The following is a 13,873-nucleotide window of genomic DNA, read 5'->3' as shown; positions in this document are numbered from 1 at the left end:
CCATCTCCGAATGGAAAAAGGTTTTTATTCATATTAACAAAATCAAGCAATATCCAAAAAAAAAGTTATCTATATATTAAAAAAAAAATATAATGTTAAAAAAAATTTTTTTCTCTTTTCTGCATAAGTTTAAAGCAAACACTAATATAATAAAATTTTAGATACAGAGCATTAAACTTCATTAAATGTTATATTAACTCTCACTGTTTTAACATAAGAGATATATATATATATATATATATATATATATATATATATATATATATATATATATATATATATATATATATATATATATATATATGCATAAAAATAGTGCAAATTAATAATGTCCAAAAAAAAAAAGTGCACCCCATATTAAAAAATCAAACAATATTATATAATTTCAAAGTATCTCATTTATCAATACGTAAAGATTCACTTTCACCATTATCAATCCATTAGTCTAAAAGAAATCTAAATTTAAGAGGCTTTTCACCATCAAAAGCGTTAAGTAGTCAAACCATACAATTTTGCTATATCCGCCATGTCATTTATTTGTTATTTTTAATAAAATAAATATACTTAAAATATTTATATTTTAAAATAAGATAGAATTTAATTACTTTTTTATTTTTATTCTTACTCTAATAAATGTGAAAAGAGATTAATGTCGTAAAAAAAAATATATCAAATGGAGATCAAATAATGAATAAGGTATATGTCAAATTATAATTCTAAGCCGACGCTTAAAAACTATGCAAAAGACAACATGACAAGTAATGAGCTTTAATCATTTACCAAAAATTAAAAATAGTATTTTATAAATAGAAAATCAATTTCTACTTTGTTTCGCTTAAACATGTAAAATTAATTTAATATTTTGAATTAGAATTATCCAAATCAAAATTTGATAAAAAATAATAAGTATTTTACACCTTTAAATTAATCGAATTAAAACTGAAAGTAAAAACCGATGTTAAATATTGCTATTGTTTTATCTCAAAGAGAGGAAAATAGTTTCTTTTTAAACAAGTCTTCTTTAAAAAATATTAATAAATTTGCCGATTTTGTATTCGTAGCAAACATTAATATAATAAAGTTTTAGGACATTGTTATCAAACACAATGTTATATTAATCGTATTTTGAACATATATATATATATATATATATATATATATATATAATCACCTATCCAAACACAACTACATACACATAGGCGCGATTATAATCTGTGGGGATGCCACGCCACCCGTGCTTGAAAACGCTGTATATATGTATGTCTAGTGTTATATATATATATATCCACACACACTAGCAAGGATGCACGGGCCCAACATTTCAAATCAATAGTACTTGCTCATGTTTTCATTTCAGAATAATACTTGTTCATGCGTCACTATTTATCAATCTTGAAAGAATCTGCTACGTGACACAGACCATAACTCTGAGTTTAATCAATTAGGATGAACAAATTTACACAGAATAATATTCTGAAAGCATCTAATGAGCAACAACATAGCAATACAACATAGCAGAGAGATTGCTCTGAACCTTTCTTTTAGCCATATCCTCTTCTAGAGTACCCGTCCTTTCTTCCTAGCTAATTTTCATATCTACCCGAGAAATTGTCGCCACTTTCTTGCATCTGGCTGATGCCTTGTCCCAACCAAGAGTCAAACCATGTCAGAACTGTCTGGTCCTACAAAAGTTTAAACTTAAACTTCTCACAAGCAAATATGAATTTGGCAGTCCAGAAATACTTGATAAAGGAAAGTCAACGGCAGAGGAGAATAGGTAGCTGCCAAATATACGGGACTTTAGGCGGTGCTTTTTTAAAACTTACAACCTATTGCTTGCTTTGGAGTTTGGTTAGTCCAAAACAATTGATCAACATAAATGGAGATGAGAAAGGAATATAAAATTTCACAGTCCAAGTGTGCATCTATTAGAACCTCTATTTTTGAAATCTCATTTGTCGCCTAAAAGGCGTTGAAAATAAATCAAGTATATCAAATTAGGTTAAGAAGATGACATGAGAAAGATTGAGTTTCAACATGAATAATCAAGATTATTAGTAAATGCAACACAACCAACGAAAAGAAAGAACCAAAATAGGTTTTTATTCAATAGTACACTCAAAAAAATCTGTTAAAACAGTTATCTATATACAGTATCAGATATGTGAAACGACATTTGAAAGAGAATTTTTTTTTCTGTATAAGTTTTTCCAGTATTCAAGAGAATCTCCAAATCTAATAGAGCATTACCCTTCATTAAGTTCCGTCACCTTAACTCCTCACTAATTATTAGAGCATAAGAGAAGAAGTTATAGACAAATTAAAATGCATATTTTTCAGATGGTACTTAATTATGGGATTGTAGCATTTCGGAAACTAAAGATGCGGATTCATCCCAAAATACCAGCTATACTTGAGAAAGATATTAATGAAGTGCTATTATATTGTTAACACTAAAAAACCACCACCCCCACCCCACCACCCAGTACATTTTTATCAATACGTCCAAAGAGGTTTACTCTTTCCATTAATGATTTATCTTTCTTTGTACTGAGTTTTATTAATATATATAAATTAATTTCTAATTAAGAGTGAGCTCACTATCAAACTTACAAGTTATTATACAACCATCGACAAATACAAACTATATATAGTAATATTTTATTTTTTATGCAATATATATAAATTTTGAATCCAAAACATTGTGTTCATTAATACGGTGGTTTAGGAGGTCTCAAAATTAACCTCGGAGGTTTCTAAATATAAAATCTGGGACAAAATAAAAGGAACATAAGACAATAAGAATGACTGGAGGAGTCGATCTTATAACCTCAACATGAGCCTGGCGCTAACCAACATGCTTGTTGGCAAATTTAGTTTAATCATGTGTTCCTTGAAATGCTATTATTGTATATATTTATAAAATTATACACATAATATACCTAAATTGTCCTTTACTTATGTCATTATGCATCACTTACCTATTTTTTACACATACCCTCATTCTTAAATATTGCATAGCAGTCCACAGGTGTTACTGGCCCTGGAATTCCAAAATAACGTGACCATTCACCCAACTGACAATTAAAAAATCCACCAGTGGGAATGAGTAATTTTATGACTTTTTGAAGCCTAAAAGCTACACGCACACAAACATTTAATGTCGTTACTTCCATTTTAAGAGATATGATTGAGAAGAACTTTGTGCCTTATAGATGAGAACCTAGGGGAAATGAAAAAAGAGATAAATAAACGATTTTGCAAAAGTTGTATGCAAAATCGTATTGCAAAATCAAACACTTGGGTAACCAGTGGGTGCGGAACGTCATAGAAGGCATTAGAATCATTTCATACAATCTTGAAGAGCTCAATGTCATATCACCAAAGTATTTGGAAGAAAGAGTACCTTTAATGATAAATTTCGCAGATCTCTCAGATTCCTTGCTCTTGAACGACGTCCATCTAAGTCTGTAAACAACCACTGCAAGAACAAAGAGATGAGCGGAAGAGATCGAGTCGAGAAGAAGATGAGAAGCACTTGTTATGCTTATGTATTGAATGAAGAATAGGTATGTGAAGCGGGTCTCTCTGTTAAAAGTGTAAGTGTACTGTGTGCACATGGTATTTCTAATGAAAAAGGAATTAGACATGTGTAAAGGAGATTGAACGACATGAACCCCCTGTTTGGATGGTGGTTTCCGTGAAAGATTAATGAAACATGTTTGTTTCGTTTTTAAAATTATCTAATAACTTGTAAATAGGAAAGTTCATTCTATGGTTATATAACCATTAAAAGTCTCAATTTTTTGAAACCACTTAGATTTGTGATTTTTCCCAGGGAGAGATTTCATTTTTCCATTATACCCACCCTCCACCCTACCATCCACCCCACCCCCACCCATGCCCCACCTACCACTCACCCCACCCACCCCTTTGTATCCACTCACCCCACCCCACCCTCACCCTACCACCCACCCCCAGTTCTATCTCCGCCACCCACCCCACCACAAAAATCACCACCCACTACCCCTTCCCACCGCGCCAACCCCACCCCACAACAACTCACCCCTACCCTCATCCCACAACACCCACTCCACATATTCACCCACCCCTCCACCACCCCCCGCCTGACTCATAACCCCCTCACCACCACCCCACCCCCACCCCCATAACCACTCACTACCCCCACTCTCATCCCACAACCACCCACCCCTCCACCACCGCCACCCACTACCTACTTATATTTTAAAGTTCCTATTTTATTCTTTACCTCAAGTTTTATTAATATATATATAAATTAATTTCTAATTAAGAGTTAAGGGCATTTTAGTTTTATGTTATTATACATTGATGACCCATACAATCAAACCAAACAATAAAAATGTATTAAACCACAACAAACGATACATAATCTCAAACCTATTGTGTATTATTAATACAAGAAATACCATACAACAAATATTTGTAAATATACCATCTTTTTCCGTACATTAATGAAGTACTTTGACAACCATCCAATAGGGATATAGAAAGGAAGAAGTTGGATCAAATGCTCAAAAAAGGAAATGAACTCATTTTGGTAAAATTGTGAAAAGGAGCATAAGTTGAACTTAGACCTAAAGGACTTGATTCCAGCAACTTATAGAAATTACTCTCCCTACGTCCCAAAAATCAAGTTGTCTTATTGTTTGACTTGACCATTCTATCCTGGAGGGTGTTAAGAAGTAAAGGTTGCAGGACATCTTTTGAAAAGTGATCCAAAACATGATATTTGTAATCTTAGGAATCATTTTTGAGAAAAAACTTTAAATGACTTACTTCCATATAAAAATGATTGAGCCAAGAACTTTGGAAGCTGAAAACTAATAAGGGAAGTGAAGACAAAATTTTTGGGACGGAGGGAGTATCTTATAAGAGGGGATAAGCAAGCAGCACGTCAACATGCTTGCTTGGCAAATTTGAGGGCAATTTAGTCATTCCAGTCAAAATGAAATGCTATTATTGGCCTAAAAAAATTATAATCATAGCTCTTTTTCAATACACTTTTAAATGTTTTGCCTAAATTGTCCATTACTTATGTCATTATGCATTACTTACCACTTGATTTGTTATGCTTATGTATTGAATGCTTCTCGGGTTCTGCTGTTTTAATTCACCTGATTTTTGTAACTTTATTGCATAGTTGTCCACAGGTATTTTGGTGGATATTGAAAATTAGAGGACCATTCTATTCAAAAAGCAACAGCAGTGAAAATGTTAGAGGGATATCACACTCTAGGTTTGGAAATTTTAGAGATAAATTCATTGTTTTCAATTTTATTTCTTATTTAATCTTAGATTTTGCTATTTTGATTGAGAAAATAATTTCCTTTGTATCCATTTAATGTCGTTACTTCCATTTTATAGTTCATTTGATTGAGAAGAACTTTGGAAGAAACCAATTCAAAATAAAGTCAAAAAGAGGACAAATTGAAGAAATGACAAAAGTGGATAATTGCCGAGGAACGTTAAAAAGGGGACAGCTATGCAAAAATCGACGATTTGCAAAACCAAAAAATCGGTCTTTGAAATTTTCTTTTTGTAAATGGCAATTTTGAGTGGGAAAATTTTGGGACTACAAAAGCAAGACTTGAAGGCATTATTTTTCATCTTTGCCATTTCATACAAGTCTTGAAGAGCTAGGTGGTTCAAAAACAACCACGCTATTGTCCTTCTCTTCCCCGAACCCCCAATCGCAAATTCTACTTTTAAATAGATAAATTTCAAATCCGGGTAATTTCTTTAATTAAAATTAAGAGCTGAACCACCTAATTATTTCAAGAATTAGGGCACCTAAGGTTAACCTAAAGTATTAATCTAGAATTTTATTCCATCTACTTTAATCTTGTTTATGAAAAGATCAATAAGGGTTCAACATGAATTTCTCCAAAGTTGGATGTAAATCTTTGAAGTTCCATTAATAATGGCTAATGATTAAAATTAAAGGCTAAATTAATTAATGATCACTTAAAATATTTGGAAAATAACTTATAAATATTGCTAGAGTTTTAAAGTAAAATATAATTGTAATAATGTCATAAAATAAGACTTGTTCTTTAATAATTTGTATGAAAAGGGATTCAAGTATTGTTGAAGGTGAATTTGGGGATTTATTTTCACATAGGTAATAAGTTTGAGAAAAATCGAGTTATTGAAAGATTAATTAACAAGCCAACCCAAAAATAATGCAAGCTTTATTAAAATATGATATAACTTGAATGGAAGAGTATAAATCTCTTGTGAGAGTTCACTTGATTATATTAGACTAAAAGTGTGCATACATTGAATAAGGCTTGAGTGAAATATTTATAGAGTTAAATTGAAGTATTTATATATTAATTTGAAAGTTTTCGAGTATCACAAAGCATGGTTCTTTTTCAAAATGAGATCATGCTACTTTGAAAATCATTATCTAAAAGCATAAATTCAAAGTCGGGGAGAATCATCTTATCATAAGAAGAGAAAAGAAATCTACGTGGCCAATTGAGATTAACCCATTCAAAATTTTATCCTTTGAAATTTACTTTTTAGAATCGTTGTATCATTTTACCCACTAATCTAGTTAGTTCTATCTTTGTTAGTTGTTAAAACAAAATCAAATATTAAAAAAGTGGTTGGCTTAGTGAGTTGGTGATAATTAAATCGCAATGTCATACCTTTATTTTAAATCGCCTATTATATTGTTGGACTTGTGGATCAACCTTTATTTGTATATTTGGGTAAATTATATTGCATACGACCGATGTCTGCAGTTGATTTTATTAAAACACTTTCTCTTTGAGAAGTGGATTTGGATGTTATCAATGTTGCCATGTCGATGAACAAGGAAAGTATTAGTTAGTTTAGGACATAATTAAACATGCTTTAATCCAAAATTATGAATATTTGTGTAATTATTTTCGAGAAATAAACTTTGTTTATTTTCTTAGTTTTTGTAAATGGCATCATATAATGAAAAGTTTAAAAATTGGATGGTAGTTGTTCATATTTTGATGACCATTATCCTTATTCAGGAGGAACTAAAAGTATGCAAAATTCTTTGAATATTTCTCAGGAGGGTCATGTATGTTTTCGCATAATCTCAAACATCTATCACAAAGTATTTGTAACAAGATTTATGGTCAAAATCCATTATGGGCTAAAATTGTGCTATGTCCTTCTCTTCCCCGAACCCCCACAACACGATTCTACTTTTGATTTTGACTGCAAACAGATATAGAAGTTGGAAGAAGTTTCAAATGCTCAAAATGAGAGATAATGCTCAACACCATTTTTTGAAATAGGCAAAGTTGAACTTAGACACACGAGGACTTGACTCAAGCAATTAGTTGCAATATAAGTCCCCGCGGAGTTAGCGATGTTGACCAGGACTGGATCAAATGAAATTATTGGGTCAGCCATAACAACTCACAAAACATGACCAAATTATCAAAAGAACTGATTGAACAAAAATTTTTTCAAACATGAATTTCTCCAAAATTAAGTGGATACTGTCAAATTTTGGATGACTCTCCATCAGAGAAAAGAAAAGTTTTAAATAATCCTTGTTACTTTACATATCAGGACACATTTTCTAATAATTATGACTCAAGCTCTAAACAAATTAGATAGTTTATGGTGGATCACTTATCTCAACACATTTGAAAACATCATTCATGCTCGAAAATAGATGGAATCTGAATCATGTATGAAAAGCTAACAATGGTTGTATGACAAAGTCAACAGGAGCTTTATTGAAATTGCTATCCGCAAAATTGGAGGTTGAATTAGCCAAAAATGAAGCATGTGATGCTAATATCAAAGGGCCATGGATTGTAGTTTTGAGTTGGTTTTCAATGAAGAAGCAAGGTCAAGATTGATTTTCAAGATGATAAGGGATTCACCTTCCAGACCAACCCAAACTAATTAAGAGTGATGAAATACCAAACGAAGAAATGATACCGCGAGTTTGAATGGAAGATTCAATAACATAATTTTTGGACAGTATACATTTGATCATATGAAAGCAAACAATATTGTCTAAACATTCTAATATGAATGCAGCTAAATCACATTCATGAAGGAATATTCATGACGAATTTGAAAATGGAAGAACGAAATTTTCATGCTTTTGTATGATTAAAAACAAATTTTTAACATTATTGATTAATGCTTTTTAAAAATGAAAATTGAACTGAGCATCAATCATTATCAAGATACGAACTCGACTTCCTATTTTGCGACATCGAGCAAACAAATCCTAACACAGCCCCCAACTTGACATTGACAACACTATAAACCCACAAACAAAAAAATACGAATACACATCCAAATCGAAACGAAACTAAATGTAGGAAGGAATTACACTGACCTGTTTTGTGTACAGTGAAATGGGACGTCGAGGGTCTCGAATCTACGCTCGAACTCGAACGGATCCGAAGCTCGACAAAATGAACTCGAATGATTTGCTTATGATTATCAGCCAATGAAATCAAACCTTTGTCACGGTTAAAGTCCCCGAAACAAAGAAAGTATGTTATAGAAGGTGGTCGTGTATTTTCTGTTCTTCGACGGCTGAAGGAATTCCCTTTTCAACTCGAAGATGCTAGTATATATATAGGATGAAAATTAGGGTTTTTGGATCTGAAATTTTGAGCGGGATTTTAAGAGTTTAAAAGTTTCAAAATCTGGCCAAAACTGTTGGAAATCGACCGTTGGAGGAACTTTAGACGATTTCTCGTGCGGAAATGGGTAGGCAAAACTGTTTAAAGTTAAAGGGGTTTTATTTTTATGCTAGAAATATAGGAAGGGAGAGAAGAAAGGAGATGACAAGGAGAAACTAATGCCATGGCAATCTGCCATGGTTGAAAGGAAAAGTAGGTTTTAGCTCAAAAGGGGAGAGAGATGAGGGAGATGAGAGAGGAAGAGGAGAAAGAGACGCAGGAGAGAGAGAGACGAAAAGAGGCGGCGTATGAGAGAGGAGGGACGGCTGAAGGGATTAGGTTTAGTGATTTAGTTGAATAAATATGGTGGGCCGGGTCGGGTATTGTGGATATTGGGCTGGACCGGGTAATAATGTGTAATGGGTTTGAATTGGGCCTGTTTTATTGGTCCGAAAATGGGCTCTTCTTTTCCTTCAATTTAATTCCTTTTAGGCTTCTAATTTAACAACTAGTACAATAAAAACAATTAATAATTAGTATGTAAAAAGTAAAGATTTAATAAAGTATAATTAATTTAACGAGTACAAAATCCGAAAATGAAACGATGACGAATCGTTTAAAATTTGTGATAAAGTAATGAAAGTACTGTTGATAGAAAATAGTGAAGATGAAAGTAATGATATTAATAGCAGTAAAAAATAGTAGCGAAAATAAAATATTTAGATTTAATTAATTTAAAAGCCCAAGGAAATAAATTGGAATAAAGGAGGGACAAAATTGGTTATGTATATATACGGTTTGTGTTCAATCCCGTCTTAATTTCATTGTATATTGACATACTTTTTATCATTGTGTCTCCCCTTATTAAAAAAAAAAATCTAGTCTGATGCAGACTTCAAGGAGTCCCTCAAACTATTTTTTGTTTTATTTTGATTATGTGTAGTGAGGACACTGCAATGTCTGTAGTTGGGGGTGACATGTGGTAGCACATTATATTTTGGTTATGCTAGATTTGTGCCCTTGCCGGACTTTTGTCTTATGTATAGATATTGTGTGCCCTTGTCGGGCTTGTTTTGTGATTGTTAGTGTGGCTGTAGATAGACGTTATTATAAATGGAACTTGCTCAAATTTCGTTCTTTTGACATGTTATTTTTTTTTTTTTAATCAATCTCTCCCATCTCAAAGGATGGCAGCATATGTATTTATATAATATACTAGCAGAGTACACAACAGAGGAGTTAAACTCCCTGTGCCTACTTAGAATGGGATAACCACCATTCTTTTAATCATGTAGGATTTCACATAAGCTTACAAAAATCAACTATATGCTAAGAGATTATCTCAAATCTCTCCTATACCAGCTAGTATACTTGTCAAGGTACATCAAAATTATAGAGCCTATACATTTGTTTATCCATCCAGAAGGAATTCTTGTGCGTTTTCATTCTGAAAGCTGGAAGTTACATTCTATCAACATTAATAGCCCCTCTAATTTCTCTTGGGACGGCTTGCGTATCCGAAATATAAAAGACTAGTACAATGCAGTCCCCAATTTGCCAATAGATCTGCAACTTTATTACCCCCTCTAAAAGAGTGATGAATAGTCCAGATCTCAAAATTTTCCAACATCTCTTTAATGTGTACTATGGTATCCCACAAGTCCCATGGAGGATCATGTTTGTTAGAAATCCATTCAGTAAGGAGCATTGAATCACATTCAATTTCAATCCTCCTTATTCCAGCCCTGTTGCACCAGTCAACTCCTATCCTCCTATCTTTTGGCATGTTATTGATTAGTCACTTTTATTATTTTATTTCCGTTTTTAGTTGGGTAGTTTAGGAGTAAAAATGGTGTTGGGATGTGATTTTTTGCCCCTTGGCTAACTTTTGGCTTGCTTGGTACCAACTTATTTAAACCTTCGCGTATGAATTCTTGATTTTTGAAAAAGAAAAAGAGATTGAAGTAAGGATTCTTGTTGTGACTTTTAGACTCTTTGGCTCTTACTTTCACTCATTAGTCTCTTTATGCTATGAGTGACTTTTTGAGTTCATTTGTTTCAATTGGTTTTTGGACACATATTTCAGTTGAGTTTGCGTGTGCCATCTGTGGTGAGGTTTTTGTGAGTTCTTTTGCATTACTTGTGGTCTAGAACTTGCCCGAAATGTGTTTCAAGGAGAAATTCTAGGTTAAACTTGATTTGAAAAATGATGTTAGGCTTTCTTTGGATCGTTTTTGCCTTAAATTTACTACCTTTGCATATTTTCCCTAGTCAACCCCTTTTGAGAATTTAACCTTTTCTTTGGCAACCATGTTACAAGCTTTAACCTTTTGTTCTTTATTGATCTATTTTGTGGCATCCCACCTCCCTAAGTGTTTTGAAAGTGTAAACATAGGCTAAAAGCCTAAGTTTGGGGGTGATGGTTGGAAAAGTTGTGATGTGGAAGTTGCTTAAAGGTGAAAGCGTAAAAATCAAAAATAGAGAAAAAAAAATTGTAGAACCTTCCTTGGTTTTTGAAAAAAAAAAAAAGGGTAAGAAAGATGAAAAATGAAGAAAAATAAGGAGTTGTGAATAAAGAGAAAACTAGTTGGTGAAATGAAAAATGAAGGGTGGAAAGGTTGTTGAAGGAAGTGTGCTTTAATTGTTGCAAATTGTAGTGCTTGGGGAGGTTTTGAGTCACTCTTACCCAAATTGTGTCCTAGCTTAACCAAAAGACTACATTACAGCCAGAGGCGGATCCAAGATTTTAAGGTTGTGGGTTCCCAAAAAAAAAAAATTAACAACAACATACCTATCGTAGTCCCACAAGTAAATCACAGCATTCCGGAAAAAGAAATGAGAGAAGTAACCAATGTCGTATGTTGTGAGGAGAATGCCTTTGTCCCGCATAAATGAAAAAAACAAAAAAACTAACTAGAACTAGATCCAACAATCACAAGATCGAACAACAAGTCCCTTATACTAACACTGAACAATTGACATTACAAAACAATACAAAGCTAAGATCTATCATAGCTTCCAGACATACTAAAAAATTGAAATCCTTTATATAAATAAAAAGTAGCTAATCACATTATCATTACAATTGTACTCGACGAACAACCATCTTCTGAAAACGATCAATGATTGCTTCATTAGGTACACTTTCAAATACCTCATTCTCTATATAACAAACCAAACAATCATTCAAAAATTTATCACCAATTCTGCTACGCAAGTCATTTTTAATATACTTCATAGAAGAAAAAGCTCTTTCCATCGTTGCAGTAGCGACAGGTAATATTAAGCTCAACTTCACAATCAAATAAACAAGTCTCCAAGTCTTGTGCAAATTTGTTTTAACCATTGTCTCTGAAAGATCTCCAAGTCTTTTCAAGTTAGAGAAAGCATTGTTCACTTCTCACACATAATCAATATAGTTGTCAAGCTTAAAACTAAGATCCTCAAGCATGGAAACACTAAACTCATCCCGATAATGTGTAGCAAGTTTCATAATCCTCTCTTTATCATAATTTGCAAAAGAATTATCTGGACTCAAACTAGCCATACCAAGAAGTAGATCAGTATTCACTTCATCAAAATGATTGTTAAGCTCTGCAAGTTGCAAATCAATAAAAGTATTAAAAACTTTCTACATGCAAATGATGAGAATATTTGACACTTAAGATCTTACGCTTTGATTTTCCAAGAGCATAATTCTTATCCATTTCGGGGATCACAATATCATGCTTGACACAAAATGAAGAGACATCTTTTACCAAAGAATCCCATTTAGACTCTCTCATAGATTGCAATTGTCTCTTTGTGAAACCAACAAGATTCATCGCACTTACGATATCTTGATCTTTTCTTTGCAAGGCCATATTCAAATCATGTGTAATTGCCAACACTTTCAACATCAAATGCAATGTATACACAAACTCATAAGATCTTATGTCATCTACTAAACTTTTTTGCCAGTGATCTCTCTTGATAATTTGAACCCTCCTTAGCAAGAACTCCAAGTACATGAATAATTGAGGAGAATAAACTAATAAAGTTACACACCGTCTTAAAATGAGAACTCTAACGTGTATCCCTTGCCCTTTGAAGTCCAAGTTCTTGATGCAATCCACTTCCTGTATGAACTTCACCGAGCACTAGTAGCTCCTTTAATTTTTCTGCTTGATCATCTCTAAGCATAGCCCTACGCTTAAAAGAACCTCCAATAACATTTAAAACATTAGCAAGAATATCAAAAAATTGATCTACCTCATGATGCTTCTTTGCAACAGCTACAAGAGTCAATTGTAATTGATGAGCAAAGCAATGTGTGCAATATGCCGAAGGAGAATCTTTCATAATCAAAGTTTTAAGACCATTGATTTCTCGTTGCATGTTACTAGCTCCATCATAACCCTGTCCCCGAATTTGAGATGAACTCAAATTATGTTCTAAAAGTAAAGAATATATCGCATCTTGCAACGACCATGCAGATGTATCTTTAACATGAACAACACTAAGGAATCGCTCAATTAGTTTACCCTCTTTGTTGACATACCGCAGAATAAGAGCCATTTGTTCTTTATGAGAGACATCCTTGGACTCATCAACTAATATCCCAAAATAATCCCCATTTAAGTCTTCAATTGCTTTGTTTGTTTCTTTTGCACAAGAACTCACAATGTCTTTTTGGATAATTGGACAAATCCTGATGTCATTTTGTGGAGCATTTTCTAACACAACTTGTTTCGCATCTTCATTCTTATCCGCATACCACTTTAAGAGATCTAAAAAGTTTTCTCTTCTTGCGGAAGTTTCACTTTCATCATGGCCTCGAAAAGACATTCCTTCTTTTAAAAGAAACCTTGCAACATCAATCGAAGCATTCAAGCGAACCCGATATTTGCTTTTAGTTTCCTCCTTTTGCTTGTCAAAACAAGTTAGAATAGATTGTGCTTGATTATCTAAATCTAACATCATCTTGAAACACCGATAATGAACACTATTCACTTCACCCACATGTTTATTAAGTCTTTCTAAACCCTTATTCCAACTTCGAAACCATCCATGAAAGGATCACCTACTTGTTTTCCATGTCCTCCCGTCTCATTTTTAAACAAGTAACAACATAAGCAAAAAGCTGTATCTTTTTAAATGTTGTATTCTAACCATCCCGAATATGAAGTGTCAAACTAATCAAAATGAAAAGA

The 13,873-nt window shown here is 32.9% G+C and overlaps 1 protein-coding gene across 1 annotated transcript; it reads right to left on the bottom strand.

Annotated features, from left to right (window-relative positions):
• Positions 1-12,081: 12,081 nt before the first annotated feature.
• On the bottom strand, positions 12,082-13,643 carry LOC132048713 (uncharacterized). Its single transcript, XM_059439409.1, has 3 exons — positions 12,752-13,643; positions 12,355-12,570; positions 12,082-12,275 (listed from the first exon to the last, which is right to left on the bottom strand). Exons 1-3 carry the CDS (start codon positions 13,641-13,643, stop codon positions 12,082-12,084), a joined length of 1,302 nt encoding a protein of 433 aa, XP_059295392.1.
• Between the last annotated feature and the right edge of the window lie 230 nt (positions 13,644-13,873).

Source organism: Lycium ferocissimum, chromosome 3 (assembly GCF_029784015.1).
Source record: "Lycium ferocissimum isolate CSIRO_LF1 chromosome 3, AGI_CSIRO_Lferr_CH_V1, whole genome shotgun sequence".
Lineage (NCBI taxonomy): Eukaryota > Viridiplantae > Streptophyta > Magnoliopsida > Solanales > Solanaceae > Lycium > Lycium ferocissimum.
This window is presented reverse-complemented; position numbering and strand designations above follow the sequence as displayed.

Coding starts and splice junctions, on each gene's coding strand:
- LOC132048713 (XM_059439409.1), bottom strand. CDS start 13,643: ATGATGTTAGATTTAGATAATCAAGCACAATCTATTCTAACTTGTTTT. Junction 12,571..12,751: donor TCAAAGGGCAAGGGATACAC/GTTAGAGTTCTC, acceptor TGATGTTGAAAG/TGTTGGCAATTACACATGAT. Junction 12,276..12,354: donor TGCTCTTGGAAAATCAAAGC/GTAAGATCTTAA, acceptor TGCAACTTGCAG/AGCTTAACAATCATTTTGAT.